General features: G+C 40.2%; 1 protein-coding gene across 3 annotated transcripts in view; it reads left to right on the top strand.

Annotated features, from left to right (window-relative positions):
• The first annotated feature begins 530 nt into the window (after positions 1–530).
• GJD2 (gap junction protein delta 2) overlaps positions 531–16707 on the top strand; it is a 29949-nt gene continuing 13772 nt past the window's right edge. The window contains exons 1-3 of one of the 3 annotated variants that reach the window (XM_039537366.1): positions 531–665; positions 5275–5410; positions 11643–13366. In XM_039537366.1, the coding sequence (XP_039393300.1) occupies positions 11725–12486 (762 nt within the window). In that variant the 5' untranslated portion in view covers positions 531–665; positions 5275–5410; positions 11643–11724 and the 3' untranslated portion in view covers positions 12487–13366. Of the gene's footprint in view, positions 666–5274; positions 5411–10765; positions 10892–11642; positions 13367–16707 lie in introns of those variants that run through there. The other 2 variants (XR_005598043.1, XM_039537365.1) reach the window with 2 other exon arrangements.

Here is a 16707-nt window from a genome sequence, read left to right as displayed (position 1 = left end):
TAGGAAGTAGGAATGTTCCACTGAAGGAAAAAAATTCTCTGCATGCCTTTTTCTCTTGTTAAAGAGACTCCAAAAACAGAAAATGAATCTATACCCCAAGGTAGCTTCTAGAGCAAAGCATTAGTGAAATGTATGAATATGAAATAATAAAGTCTGGTCACAATCTATAAATGACTCTTTCATGCTCATGCTATCTGTGTACTAAGTAGTGTCTTTCTCAGTGTTAATATATTGCACTGCTCTTATTGTATCTTGGAAACTCACCAGCCTCACTGTTCTTCAGCATTTTAAGGGCCAGATCCCTGGGACCAGTTAAACTGCACTATGCATAAGACCTGGAAGCGGGAGGGAGAAGGTGGTTCTAAGCCACATTTCCATGCCTCTGATACTTGGTCTGATAAGAGACTAAGCGGGCATCAACAAAAGTGGTCCACCCGGGACTGTTGCACAACTCTGGAATCCCTGTCACCAGTGCATTCCAGTTCTGCCCTTGACAATGTCCCTGATCTACTCAGAACTACCCTTGAACTGGACAGGGTAGAGACAGTACTGCCTTCTTCACAGTCTGACTTCCACTGGTTAGATTGGAAGAGGAGCTTTGTGTGAAATTTCCTAGAGTCAACGTGGCTTTAATGTAAGCAAGTTATGGAACAGCTGTTTATCAGGTACAGTGTGTTTTTTTTCTGTGAATCATCCACAGTTCAGTTACATTCCTCACAGGAAGGTAGTCACCAGTTTGTTACAGAGAAGTGTGAAAGGACTCACAACCAGCTACAAAAAGGAGTTTCTAAATCTAAATGTTAAAATAAACACTCAGCTAAAAAATGAGGACAAATTTGCATAGGACATGTGTAAATCAATGCAGCCCTTGAGCAATTGCGACCTATGCGTGAAATTACGTGGGCTTCTCTGCTATCTAGAAAAATTAAGTGTAACTTCCGATACCATGGCAACATCATGCATAATGCTGCTTTTCTTAAAGAAAAACACGCAGAAATATATCCTGAACATTTCTATGTGCTTTGCAATTTTTCATTAGGAAATAAGTGCTCCAATGAACTGTTGTGTAGCACTCTTAAATCTTTCTCTCTTGCCTCTTTCTCTGCATCTCAAATATTCTTTCAAGAAATATCTGTGACATCTGTTAGATTTTGGCCGAAGTTAATTAGCTTCAGGGTATTTCATAAAGTAAAGGTTATCACAAAATCCAGATATGGACACTTCAGTCCCTGTTGGGTACTGGAGTGGAGTATCATAATTGCATAATCATAATTGATTTCCATTAGTTAATTATTAAGAGTATTTCTTGAGTCTCAACAATACACTCATAAATATCTTAACTTTGCTTTAGGGCCTGTATACATCTGAATAGAACTGACATTTTGGCTTTTAAAGCAGCGTAGTTATTAGTGGAATAAAAGCTTGGGCCTCCCCACTGCCATCCTGGGAATTCTCTATTAAAAATTCTCACTGTTGGTACAACAAGACGATCTAAGGGATGAGCATTGGGATGTGAAAGTTTCCAGCTCTTGGGGCCTGACTCTCAACCCACTGAGTTCAATGGGTTTTAGATCCAGCCCTAGGTCACTAGTTTGAATGTGAGAAGTTGATATGGAACGAAAGTTGTTAACATCAGTGGCCAGCATGAATTAAATCAGCTGTCTCTGTTCAGTTTCATTCATATCACACAACTCATAGTGTGTGTCCAACACCACAAAAATCACCATCACACTCAGCACAAACAGCCTGCCTTGTTAATGGTCTGAAGAGAAAGGATGAGAAGTAAGCAATGGAACAAGTTAAGCTACCTTCTAAGGCCCTAGATGTGATCCCGTCAGGTCAGGGATAAGGCATGTGCATTTAGGATTATACTGCTTCTACCTATGCTGTACCTTTTCTGTGGATTAAAGGAGACTTCATTCTTCACGGATCTCACTCTGGCATCTTTCATAAGCCTTAAATTCACTTTAAGAATGGGGTGGGGGGGAAATCCTTAAACTGGAAAATATATCAAGACAATGGGGCAAAGTCATCTTTTATGTAGGTGCCTGATCAATAGCCCACTGAAGTCAATGAAAAGACTCCTATTGATTTCAATGAACTTTGGAATAGGCTCTAAATTTGGAGTAACTTCCTTAATATTTACACCAGTGTAACAGGGTGCAGAATTTATCCCTGTACCTTTAAAATGTCTCCATTCCCAATGTGAGCCACTGTCTGACCATGGGTACATGCGTAGTTTAAACTGTTTTTAAACTGAATTGTTTATGAATTTTTTACCTTTAATGAAGGGTAGGGCCTGATCTCCCCATGCTGTGGGAATACCCAAGGGAGGGGCTAAAGAGGAAGAAATCTGTGCTGTTCTCTTTGCTAAGTTTCCTCCCAAGTTGGGAGCATGAGAGAAGGCTTTTCCCTTCCAACCTCCAGGGGAACAGGCCAGGGCTCTGGCTCCCAGAGGATCCATGGCAGGTTAGAACTATCTTCACTGCTCTGTATCTCTGTCACCCTCCCCAGTCTTTGGTGGCATGACTCCAATGGTGTCTCCCTACCAAGGATTCTCTAGCCAGAGGCTGGGTTCAGAACCCACCTAATGGACAGTCCTCACTGGACAGGCTGGGGTTCATGCAAAATTCACACACAGCCCTAGGCTAGGGGATGATGCACCTGCACAATACCCCTGCCCTGTCCACATCCCAGCTACTCCTCTCCTGGCTTGCCATCTTCCTGCCTCTTTCCCCCTGCAAGGATCCACAGATCCACTGAGAGTTTTCAGTAGGGCTGATAGAAGGCTGACCCCTTCACCCCCTTCCTCGTGTGTGTGTGTGTAAGAGTTCTGTATGGAGCGTTCCTGCTGCATGCAGGCCCGGGGAGGGATGACTGGGGGCTTGGTAACTAAATGGAGAAAAATAAAAGTTATAGCATTTTTTTTTGCCCTTCTATCCTAACTAGAGTCCCACCCCATAAATTCCTACAGAATTTCATAGCAGTTAAACCATTAGGGTTCTATATATCCTATAGAATGTAATAATATCCTTCCTATGTACTTTTTTCCAACCTTCCCATAAAATTCTATAATAGGGATGGAATTCTGCATTAAATACTAGAGCATGTTTCAAAAAACAATAGCTATTACATTTTGTAGGATGATTCCATAATGTAAACAAACACTCATTAGGATTCACGTATATGAAATAAATTACTTTTCTCCCCTACACTTTCTAGCTGCAGAATTCCTGAACAACAAAAAGTAAAAACAGAATTCCTTACTCAGCTGCTGTTTTTCACTCCCGTTCACAAAAGTAGTTTACTTTCAAATCAATCACTGCACTACCCTAGTTATTTCAATGGACAGCTTCAATGGACTGCTTTAATGTAATGTGAATCCTCTACTGAGACTGGTGAGATGAGGAGGGAGATAAAAGGGGGGCACCAGGAATACTGAAGACATATGGTGGTGTAACAATCAAAACAAAGGAAATTAATTCTGCCATACATCACGGCGCTGAATTGAAAGCAGCTGAGAGCATATAGGGATTCAGCATTTGAATGGAGATGAAAGAAGACAAGGTAAAGCAAAGCACTAGGTCCAAAAGAAATGTTTCATGTGAATGAATTTATAATGAAATATTGCAGAATGGCTTCTCACAAACAATAGTACTTTTTTCCTACTGGTGCAAGAAGCCTAGGAGAGAAGTCAAAAGCTACACAGAGCTTAAGAACACAGGGCTGTGTGTTCTCATCATTTGGCCTTATCTGCTCCTATTTTGGGTGTTCTGTAGCATTCATTAATTTTATCTGCCTAGTATTTTGCCATTGGAGATTTTAAAAAGCACAGCTGTAGATTAGATTCTCAGAGAGATTTGAAATCCTGGCCTCACTGAAGTCAATGAGAATTATGCCAATGACTTCTGTGGAGCCTGGATTTCACCCCCGGGTTTTAAAAAGAAAAAGTCAAGTTCATTTTGATTACTAATCGTAACTCCTTTGATTCACAAGAAAAAGGAAAATAGGAATATATGATTTGCCATATTGGGTCAGACCAATGACCCAATCAAGTGCCTGGTAATTGGGCTCTGGCCCCGGACAAGCCTCAAGAATCAGAGGAAGGAGACTTCCTCACCCATAATGCATCTGATCAGTGCTGCATTTGTTTCTGTGTGTGTTTCTTTAAGACAACAGTCTCTATGGAGTGAGTCAATTTTTCCTCAATGAAAACTTGCTTTCAATTCATGTTGAATTTGTCATTATCATAGTAGGTGCACGTTACTTGGCATCTTTAGAACATAAGGTGTAGTTATTATTTAACGTATTAAATTGTATATAGTCCTTTATATGTCCAAGGCATTTCCGAAAGGTTTTCTTACTTTAATGAATAAGGAATCTTAGTGTGGGCCGTAATTAGAACCCAAGTTAGATTTGTTCATAAGACAAATAAAATTTACTCCTGTGGGTCCAGATAATAAAAACAGACACAAATCCATTGCAGTCAATGGCTCTGTGCCAATTTCCTCCAGCTGAGGATTTAGCCCATGGACATCAAAATTTAAGGTGAGAAAGTTTAGCTTGCTTCAAGATTTGGGGAAATGATTCATCACCTTTTTATTTGATGAATTGTGTCTCTTTCTAACTGCAAATTGTCTGCAAACAGCTCACAGTTCACTCTCATTAGATGAAGTGCCCAGATATTACAGTAATTGGAGCCACATACCATAGATGTATTTGTAATTGAAAATTATTTGCCAGATAATTTCTGATAATAATTCTGGATTGTTCATGAGCCGTTGATTGTGAGCACTTGCTATGAAGATTTGAGCTATTTTGACTGTGTATACAGGGCACGGAATATTCCCTAACTAAAAGAGTGTAATTCAGATTCAGGGTTCAGTAAAAACACTCATTTAGTTATTTGAAATACACTTTCCAGGAATAGTCACTTAAAATCCGCACCTTCCATTAAGTATTCCTGCTACTACCGGAATATTTATATGAGGCGTGAAAACTGGAAAACTAAACTCCTTAAAAATTTAAATGAATATTCATGTAAACTTCTTTGCATTCTCACCCAGTGCTCTACTTGTTTCTTTCACCAAATTACACTTTGTCTGGCAATTTCCAGCTCCAGATGCACACCTCTTACTCACTGTGGCACGTTGACATAGCCCAAGGTTTATGGGGTACTGTTGGTGATAGTATCTGTCTGTCTAGGTGTGTATAAGGCCTTTACCACTGTGGTATGTTAGCACCTTAAAAATTTCATGTGATTAACTCTGACAGGTGAAAAAATACCAGGTGTATACTATTCACATCTCAAAAAATACCACCACAGTTGGCAGTGCTTGGCACTCTGGAGGCCAGTGACTCACAAGGCATGGAGAAGGAACTGCCTTCTCATTGAGGGCGAAGTGGCAAGGTAATGTAGAAAAGCTTACATTGCCATTGACTATACTCTACCTGTACTCTGGGTAGAAGTCACCACCAGTCCTTGAAATTCTTCTTTTGGGAAGTCTGTCACTTTAAAATTATAGGGGTGGGAGAAGAGGTGCACCCAGTGTGATTTTGAAGATAAGCCTCTTGGCTTTTGAAGGGACTTAGACTGAATGAAGACACAAAAGAGCTTTTTTCTTAATATTCACATGTAATGCTGATTGCTGTTAGGAATAAGTGCATACGATGAGGGGAGAATCTACACCCAAATGTTCATTTCATGAGAGAAAAAATGTAGATGGAAGCAGATGACCTAGATGATTTTATGAATAAAAGATATAATCTGATGCAATCATTTCATTAATACACACATGGCACCAAATGAAAAAACAGCAGAGCAGATGGCTAGGAGAGGTCTTAGATGGGCGTTTTCAGTTTAGCAGCTAACTACTTAGCCTTTGTGGATTATACCAAATACTATCAGAAAAGAAGTGCTTGTAAAAACAATCTTTCAAAGAAAGTTCTACTGTTTCATAAAAGTAATACTGAAAAAAATCTCATCAGCTAGCCCAGTTATGAAGTCCAATTACAAAGCATAATGAAGGCAACAAACAGGTATGTCTGATAAAGTTTTCTCTTTTCCACACTCTAGTTAATAACTTGCAAATGTTTAAAAAGGGTCTTTTGCTGCATATAGTTAATGCATATCTCTGGGGTCTCTGAAGCTTAACAGTAGCAATGAAAATCATGATTTCATGTAAAAGTGAAATATAAGAAGTCACCATGGCTTCTTTGATTCTTAGTGAAGCATTCATTTATTTGCTGTAATATCATATTGCTGCTGCAAATAAATAAAAATAGTCCATGGGACAGTATTTTTTTTTAAATAAATATTATTTCAAGGTTTATTGGCCTAGGCTCACTGGTGTATCCAGTTGCCATTGGACAGAGTAGCGGGGCAGAATGACTTGTACAAGTAGCTGGTTGCAGCACCTGAACTCTGGGGCTTTCCCCAGCATAGATTATAGCAGTTTGGGAGCTGCTCTAATGTATGGCCCCCAAGAAGTCAGCTGCCTGCTGGAAATGCCCAGAAGTCACTGCTCTCCATTCATGCCATCTTTCCTAGCCCACCCTGGCATGTCACCTACATTGGGAGCTGCAGGGAGTGTCGTGTAGGAGCCACTATCTTCCAGTGTGCTCATCCTTTTTCAGGAGGAATCCCCAGCCGGAGAACTCTGGCTGCTTTCTGGACCCTTTGCAGTACCAGTACAGTGCAAAGCGGCTGGATTTCTCTGAGAGGGAATCTGGCCTATAGCTTCTTAGAGACAGATTCACTTCAGTTTGGCATCTAAACTAAGGAAACACACAATCTCACTCTCCAAACCTTATCCAAAATCCATCCAATCTATATTCTTATTATGTATTTTAACATTCATATTGTAGAAGCATGAGCTCCAAACATATACAGGCTTTGACTTATTGTTATTTTTGTAGGGGTTGCTTGAGCTACCATCGGAAACAGAATAGAGTTTGTACTGAATTTTGCTTTCTTCTATAAAAAACCATAACTGTTCCTAAGGAAGTATGTTGCTTTTATACTCTTTGTATACAATTAACAAAATATTACACAGGGCACATCTGATCCTGTTGGAAACCAATATTGTTGCTTCATTAAGAAACTGTTTTTGTAAGCCATGGGATAAAGCTTTGTTAATCCTAGCTGCTTGTGAATGAAATGTAGGATGATTTACTAACAGGAGTGCCACAGCCAGCATAACATATATCCCTAGCATTCTGGGCAGTCTGCTAGGCTGCAGATCCTGGCTCCACAATAGGCTGATATATTCAGTGGATTGGTATAAAACCTAAGACCAAGACTGTAGAAACTGTGGAATTTTCCCCTGCTTGCAACTTTTCCTCCCCAACATCGGTCTCTAGCCATCATGATTAATTTGACTAATTATTTTGTGAAACAAATGAGTTATCAAGTAAGTCTACATTTGGGTATTTCTGATATGTATGTGGTCAATTGTGGGAATAAAAAAATTTGCTTTTATCATACACCTTTCACTGTTGCACCTACACCCTGACAACTCCACCATTTATTATTTTTATTTGTATTGTGGTAGTGCCTAAAAGCCACAACTGGGTTCCGGGCTTCATAGCGCTAGGTGGTATATGAATACAAGACAACCTCAGACATACCAAGCTACTGTGAACTTCAAACAGCTGACACTCTGGTGGGGTTTGTTTGTTTGTTTGTTTAAATAATGCCATGAAAACCTTTCTGTCTTTCCAACTAGTGTGGAATTACTTTCCTTAAATTAGCCTGGTCTGAGGTGCCAGGTGGACAATATTCATTCTCAGGGCTAAGGTCCAATGTCTCGCAAGTGAAAATGGAGTTTGTATAGCATTGGAAAAGGGACATTCCCTGCTTTATAATAGGACACTGCACCTGCCACAGTAGGCCCCAAGTTATTGGACCTTTACCATTATTGATATTAAATGCTATTTCAGATCACTTTTAGAGGTTTATAGCATTTATTAATTAGATATTTTTCTCCTTCCAAGCGGCATACAGTTGGACATACTGCATTAAGTAAAACTGATTAAGACAGCAAGCAATATGTTGACCATTCATTTGAATTCCAAATGGCTGATCAATTTGATCATGTTGTGCTCTTTTTAAATTTACTATTGGTGCCCATTCATGCAAATGGGTTTTTGTGCACATGAAAGTTTGGAGAATAGCTGTTCTTTATATAAATACCCATATTTGCCTTTGCACAAGGATTTCTCTTCTTTCTTTGACAATCTGGACCATGGACTGACTTTCCCTCTGCTGTTTGGTCTTGCTATACAGGATTACGGATCACTGGCATTCTATATGTATGTATATATTATCTTCACACATTGGCACTTCCTCTGTGGATGTGGACTGGCTCCTCTGCTTTCTTTCATATATATCTTCAGTTTCATCTCCAGACACTGGGCCTTTATGAGGCAGTTAGCCGTTGGTGTAGTTAATTAACTAGCTGTTAGGCTTGTTTTAAAAGGCAAAGCCAGAGTTGATTTTTCTATAGCTCTGTTGCTGTATTTAATAGCACCTTTTCATAAATATGTTTAGAAGTTGCACAGTACTTCAAGTGAAGGAAGTGCAAGGTGTGGGCATCAGTCTGTAGAGCACATAAAGCTGAAGGGAAGAAAAGCCCATGATCCATCACTGTGCCTACCAATTCCAAACAGCAGAGAGAAACCCACTTGGTCCAGATTATGGAATGCTTCATCACGGAAATCCAATTTTCAGCTAGAGGAAATCTACCTATTTCTGTGCAAACAAGGGTATTCACTATTCCTCATTTTTTATTGTTCTAGTTTAAAAAAAAGTTTTGCTTGTCCACTCAGGGAACAGAAACAGTATTGTGACCTAGGTGATAATTTACACACCTAAATAACAGACAGCAAACTATGAATAGCTGAAGATTTACAAACTACTTTTGGATTTCATCCCAATCACTCATCAAATATTTAAAGTAATTTTTACAGAAGTAAGAAATGGTTCCTGAAAACAAAGGACCCAATTATTTCCAGTGAATAGTGTGACTTGCTCTATGACTAATACAGTCTGGCTTTTATTGGCGTAGATATATGATCAATAGTACCATAAAGCTGTCTGAAATGCTCAACTAGGTTTTCTGTGAAATTTGTGGGTTAAAAATGATTCAAAACAGGGTGATGTGGTGTCAAGGTTTACTTAGCAGGTAGGGAAAAATAAATAACACCCTTGGATTCATCACTTGAGTGTAAGGCAGTCAACGCAAACTCTTGCCAATTAAATCTTTGTACAATAACCTCCTGTAGTATCTCTGGTTCTGAGTGCATCCACAAAATTTAAAATGTAAATAGTTAACAAGCTAAAATATTCTATGGTAATTTATATGGATTAATTCTAGTATAAGCATTTTGTCTGGGAAATTATACATAACTTTTACATGATTTGCATATATTTTGGTGTCACCACTGATAAATATGTATATGTAGACTCCTGCACACAGAACCTTAATCTTGGAAAATGCTGGATATGTAAATTTCAGTTCTTGCTGTCCATGAATATTTATATAAATGATGTAAAACCAGTGAGAACTAAAACCTACATATTAATGCCAGTGTCTTCCAAGCTTGAGAGATAAGAATATATAAAACTATAGCTATAGAACGCTGCCATTGTGTAAGATACAGAAAATATTTCCAAACTTTGAGACAATACCAAACCGTTCTAATTCCTAAAGTACATTTTCTACCTGGAAGCTAGGTGCTAACAGCCAGAATTACCTCCCCCACCCCACCCCGAATTGTTTCATAGATCAGAAAACAAAATTTAAAATTAATACCCAGCATAGACACTATTTTCTGGTCCAAACTGAGTACTGTTTGAACAGTGAATATGCCTTCTTTGGGGATGACCTAACACAATTTCCTTGTGGCTACATCACTCATTACCTCCGCTGACTGGTGGAATGACAATGAATAGTCACTGCCCGTACTTGGGGTATTTCCTCTGCATACAGGCACAGCACATGCAAACACACAGCTATTAAATCACTGGCGTGTGAGCCGAGACGGGCTCACAGAGGGAAATGGATACAACAAAGCTGCAGGTTACATTTATTAAAATAGGCTCGGCAGACAAGAGAGGAAATCCGCTAGAAATAGGAAGGAGCGAGGGGAAATCACAGGGGAGGGGAGAACTCCCTGCGAGGGAAGCTTTCCACTGGGGGATCCTGGTGGCATCTAATTGCGTGCTATGCTTCGAAGGGCGAGTTAACTCCAGTCCATTACCTGTGTGCTTAGTGGAGCTGTTTTAATCCCTGTGTGATTGGGTAAGCCCCCGGTTCTGCCTGCCCCCGGCATTTCGGGCTGCTTAGGGCTAGCTGCCCGCGGCGGGCTTCCCCCGGAGCCCAGATCATCAAGAATCCCTGGGTCGCAAAATTAATCTCTCGCCAGCGCCATGTAGTTCTTTTTAGTGCCAGTGATTTCTTTCCCTTGCCCACCATAAGAACCCGGAGAAAATCCTAGCGCCGCTGCTGGCTGCTCTCCCCCGACCGGGCTGTGACGCAAGCAGAGACTACTTAAAGGCCGATTAGAGGCGGCAAGACATTACAGCCACCCTCCCTCCCTGCCCATGCACAGCCCAGGCACCGGGGGGCCAGGCCGAGCCCAGCCGCGGGACGTGCCCGGCGAGGCGGAAGGGCTGCGGGGCTGCGCTCAGGCAGCCCGGGCCACCCAGCCCCCCCGCGGGCCAAGCCGCCTGCCCAGACGTTGCTTTGCTCCGCTGGGGTGGGCTAAAAGCCGAAAGCGGCAGCGCGGCCAAAGTCTTTGTCTCCGGATGAACAGCGATGGGGGAATGGACCATCCTAGAGAGACTCCTGGAAGCTGCCGTGCAGCAGCACTCGACTATGATAGGGAGGTAAGAACAAAGGGGCTTTGCCTCGATCCATGGGCAGGCAAGGGGACTAGCTTAAGCCTCTCCTGGAAGTGCTGGCGGAGAGCAGTTGCCATGTGCCCGTGCCGGTGCAGGGAGGAAATGTCCTAACCAGGCGTGTGCCATGGGTTACGGAGAAAAAAAATGCTCCAAACTAGAGCAAACTTCAGCCATCCAGTGTCTCCCGCTCCTCTAGCTCCCTGTGGAGCAAATCAAGAAGTTGTCCCCGCATAGGACTCTTCTGGGAAATAAAGTGCCGTCGCGAGATCGACCCCCCCACACACACATCAATTTCTTTAAAGCCCTTTGAACGCCTCTCCCCTTTGTGTTGGTTTCGGCTGATATTTACAACAATCTAAATTGTGAAGCTTTTTTAAAAGCCAGGTAAAACTGGGGTCTAGCTAGTCACCCTTTGAGCTGAGGATCTTTTCCCAGTTGAGGATTACAATGAGTGTGCGTGCGTGTATCTCTTCATTGCTCTTTAATATCATGTAGCCTGACTCACACAGGACAACACTCGTGCTTGCACACTGTCCTTTAGACTAAACAATCAGGGCAAACGTTTCTTTGCCACCTGCATTGTGATCTCTGTTTATGTGCATGATCAGCACCGGACAGCTCCCCGCAGCCCTGGCGGTTAGATCCAGCCACGCTGCTGCCTGCTGGGGTTTCGGGCGTTTCGCTCTCACTCGAGGTGTGCAGGGTCAGCGTGCACTGACGAACTTTTCTGTTGTAGGATCCTGCTGACCGTGGTGGTGATCTTCAGGATACTCATTGTGGCCATTGTAGGAGAAACGGTTTACGATGATGAACAAACTATGTTTGTGTGCAACACGCTGCAGCCAGGCTGCAACCAGGCTTGTTACGACCAGGCATTCCCTATCTCTCATATCAGGTACTGGGTGTTCCAGATCATCATGGTATGCACCCCCAGCCTCTGCTTTATAACGTACTCTGTTCACCAGTCTGCTAAGCAGAGGGAGAGGAGGTACTCCACCGTCTTCCTCGCCTTGGACAGAGATCAGGAATCAATGAAACGTGAGGACAGTAAGAAGATCAAGAATACCATTGTCAATGGAGTGCTGCAGAACACCGAGAACTCCACCAAGGAAGCAGAGCCAGACTGCTTGGAGGTGAAGGAAATCCCCAACCCAGCCATCAGAACTACAAAGTCGAAGATGAGGCGGCAAGAAGGCATCTCCCGATTTTACATCATCCAGGTGGTTTTTCGAAATGCCCTAGAGATTGGGTTCTTAGTGGGACAATATTTCCTGTATGGATTTAATGTCCCTTCCATGTATGAATGTGATAGATACCCCTGCATTAAGGAAGTGGAGTGCTATGTGTCTAGACCCACTGAGAAGACTGTTTTCTTGGTATTCATGTTTGCAGTGAGTGGGATTTGTGTGGTGCTCAATTTGGCAGAACTGAACCACTTGGGCTGGAGAAAGATTAAAATGGCAGTGAGAGGAGTACAAGCAAAAAGGAAATCCATATACGAAATCAGAAACAAGGACCTGCCAAGAATGAGCGTACCTAACTTTGGCAGGACTCAGTCAAGTGACTCAGCTTATGTGTGAGGCTGTTACAGAACTGAAACACTGTGCCAGGTGGAACTGACCCAGACAACATTAGGGAAAGGTACATTGCTTAGGCAAGCATTTTATCAACCACCAAGAAAGCCACTAAGGTATTGGAATGGCACTTATTGAACTAGATACAAAATGCAGTGCTAAGTAAAAGACTGAAGGAAAAGCTGTAAAACCATGCTTGATCTGGCCTTACAGTACAGTTACTGTTTTCTAATTATCCAATATTATCTTTTGACTGGAGCAGCTTTTTGGTCATTATTAGGATGAGATTACAGGCGAGACTGTCTGACTAATTGTTGTAATTGCATGTAGAATGATCATAGCTAAAAAATTGCCAGGATGCTGTTTTCTGGGGTGTGTACAGGGGAATGCTGTAATATACAACTGTAAGCACATTTTAAAAGGAGGTTAATTGCACTGTTAGGCACTTGACCATAAGCTCAACCAGGAGGTCTGTGCACTTTCATCATCAAGGATGTCTGATTTTTTTTTGTCTGTTGGTGTCACAGAGCTTATTGCTGGTGTATATTATTAGCTATTTTCTAACATAGTTTTGTACAACAATTACACAAAACAATCATGCTGAATATAATTTTGCCATTTTTGTTTGCCTGTCTGTTCACACCAGAGACCTTAATCATCTTATGCTAGTTGGGATCTACCAAATTTGTCAGTATGTTGTAAAAAAAAATTACCTGGATGTGTGTAAATCAGATGGAACTAATTAATGTTCAGCCAAGTTATCTATGATCATCTGACATATATACCAAAGGAACAGAGTTTGTTACTTTTAACTGTGAATATGTCACCTTTTCTCTGCTCTTATTCATATAAGTGCCATACTTGAAACATCTAACTCTGTACTTAGTCAAAGGGTTGTCCAGGGGTACCAACTGGAGTAATGTGGTTTTATACTCTCTTTTATTTATTTTATTTTATTTGTTTAGTCATGGCAATGGTGTAAAAAGCAGCTGGTAATTCTATTGATAAATAAAGTACTTGCCTTTTTTTGTAAACCAGAGAACATTGCTCCTCTTTTTTTATTATATAAATTTCTAGAAACACATGAGATAAAAAAAATAAACTTCCCAGGAATTATTTTTCAGGTGTTCAAAGCATCCCATTCATGGTTTTAACACTAACTGGTACAAAGATGGGAAATTTAAACTGTCAGGTATGGCTGAATTGCTCATTAAGCTACTCTCTGTGCTTTTAAAGCCAGATCCAAAGCCACTGAAATCAGTGGGATTCTTTCCATTGACATCAGTGGGCACTGGATCAGATCCTTAGCTGGTTGCCAAGGCCACTCTGAATTGTCCTATTTGGTCTACTGGCCTATGTCTAAAACAATTGCATGTCTTCACCATGGAGTCCAAAGGATAGCCTCAGCAAAATGCCAGAGCTCTGTAGGCCCTCAGTTGGTTCAAAAACTGCACTTGTCCTGTCTCAGCAACTTAATATCAAGCCATTAGGTTGGTCACAAACAAATATTTGTTAATGGTAGTTTTAATGTAGTATAAAGAGAAACTTGCTGTAACTTATCTGTCAAGGACCTGATACAGGTCCTTTAAAAAGAGTGCGTGAGACGGGGACTGGGTATTGCAAGTGGTCTTTGGAGTAGATTTCACTGTATTTTTGCTATATGTCTGTGCTTGCCTCTTTGCTCACACTAGATACGCTAATCATCTTGCTTGTAGTTGTGATTTATCAGCATTATAAATTTTTTAAATTATATCATGCTTTCTGAATTCTAAATACCACCTTCCTCTGTGGAATTTTTACTTCAAGCTCTGAAACATTACAAGCTTTTTGTCCAATATGCAATGTTGCTTTAAAGATGCCTTTACCATTTTCCTCACCTCAGAAAGACAGCTTTAAAATATTATTATAAAAACTCAAAGTTGCATTTCTTGGCTGTTTCGTTGCTATTCGGATGCATACTTATATGATTTCATTTCATATTAACTATAAAAACATGAAGACTATTTTTAAAAGGCCAATTTAGCAGCTAAAACTCCATCTGCAATCTAACAAGTTTCTAAAGATTATTGACACATACAAATACACTTTGGGCAAATCTGATTTTCATTTCATAAACTACTGGCTTGTTCTGTGAAGTCTCCTTTGAGTAGATTTTTGAAGGGAAAATGCTGTATGACAATAATGACAAGCATGATTTTAATGTGAAAGAAATGGGAGGTTGTGCACATAAAGGCTTGATCCAAAGTACATTGAAGTTGACAGAAAGTCTCCTATTGACTTCATTGGGCATTGGATCAGATTCAAAATGATTAGCATTGTAAAGAAACACTAGTGTTAGGTATCTGTATAGTTTCCTAGCATCATTTATGTCAATACCAGTAAAATTACATGTCTTGAAATCTGTCAGATTATACCATGATGCCTTAATTCAAGGTGTAGGAAAGGGATATGTTTATAATAAGAGCAATGCAAGTGACTCAATTTACTCCAGTCATTTTATATAGGAATTGCATATTTTATTAACTAAATCAGATTGATGTATACCCATGTGTTTAAAAAGAGGGAAACATGCCAGTAGACTGGAGTAGTATGGGGTGTGAGCATATGCAGCAGTACATGTCTGCATACTCATGAATTAATATTTTTATTCATACAACCCACAATCATCATAACTTTTGTAATTGTAAAATTGTAAAAAAGTACTATTTTATTTTAGAAACAAGATGGTGGCAAAGGGCAGCACCTTTAAATCAGCCTTTGCTATCACTTTTCTCTTTTCTTACTTTCCACTCACTTTTATTGTTGGCGAGAAGAAATACAAAATACAAGTGACTACAAAGCAGTTTGGAACATTGCTGTTCAATGATCTTGCCACACCGAAATCAGTAGGAGCAGTATCAGATGTCAAGTACGTTAGAATGTGGTATGTACATCAGTATCATGCCCTGTATGTCATGTTTTCTGCTGATGGCCAGAATTATATTTAATCATAAATGTGTATGTGACTAAACACTTATGGAAAAATCTTATAGAATTAATAGTGATGTAACAAAGAGATTCTATAGAAGCTTAATAGAGCTCTATAGAAATTGATTTTTAAATAATAATTAATAAAACCTAGCTCTGATATAGCACTTTTTCAAACCTCTTAGCATTTAATAAAATAACAACCCCACACAAAAATACTATACAAGATGCATATAATGCTCAATTCAATTCTATAGGGGGTTTCAAAATACCTGTATATAATTTTCTGTTACATTTTACAGGACTTTTTCCATTATGGAATCAAAACTCTTTCACAGGGGAAGTTGAACAGACTGTTCCTGTAATCAGTTCATTCATAAAAGGGTAGCTTTTAAAGCCTTTGACCTTGAAGATATTTATGGCCTTTCACACTACTTGAGAGAAATCTGCAGACTTCACAACTTCAGGGCACAAGCACATCAAGGAAGCAGTGTGATTGATTTTAGTTCATTTTACACTAGAAGAAGCAGAAGTTGGAGACAGTCTCTGAAAACTAGAGAGGACGGAGGATTTGCCCCATCTAATAGTTGGCAGGGTGGGACATTGAAGTTGTGATTTAGAATCATGAGGAAGATGTTAATGATATGCTAATGATAAGTGGAAGGCCTTCATTTAGCATCCTGCTATAGAAATGGAGCAGAAAAGAGATGGAATGTGTATGAAACAGAGGTAAGGGGCAGGATTCTCCTCTCATTTGCACCAGTTTGACACTACTATATTTCTGCCAACTTCATTGGAGTTATTCCTGAATTAACAGTGCCATAAGAATCCAGTCCCGCAATCACTGAAGTCAATAATAAACTTCTTATTGGTTTCAATGGGAGCAAGATCAATCCCTAATCGAGGAGAATTAGACCCATTCTTCATTTATGTAGTGGACATCACATCATCCCTCTACTATCTTTCTATCACCTAGCATTGTCAGTAATGTCTGCTCATTTTATGTTTTGTGATATGACTTTTCAGACATATCTGGCCAGTGTTACCTATGAGCCTAGATTTAGACTAGACTATAAATCCAATCCCTTTAATGACAGAATACTGGGGATGACATATACATAAGCTAAATATTCAGATATTACTTGTGTTGAAATGTGTCACTAGAATGGGTTATTTGCCCATGAAATGAATGTGATCAGATGATGAGGATCTCCAGAACTATATGCAATTTTGAAAATGGGAGCAATCCATATATCACCA

The sequence above is a fragment of the Mauremys reevesii genome, linkage group 4 (genome assembly GCF_016161935.1).
Source record: "Mauremys reevesii isolate NIE-2019 linkage group 4, ASM1616193v1, whole genome shotgun sequence".
Classification (NCBI taxonomy): domain Eukaryota; kingdom Metazoa; phylum Chordata; order Testudines; family Geoemydidae; genus Mauremys; species Mauremys reevesii.
This window is presented reverse-complemented; position numbering and strand designations above follow the sequence as displayed.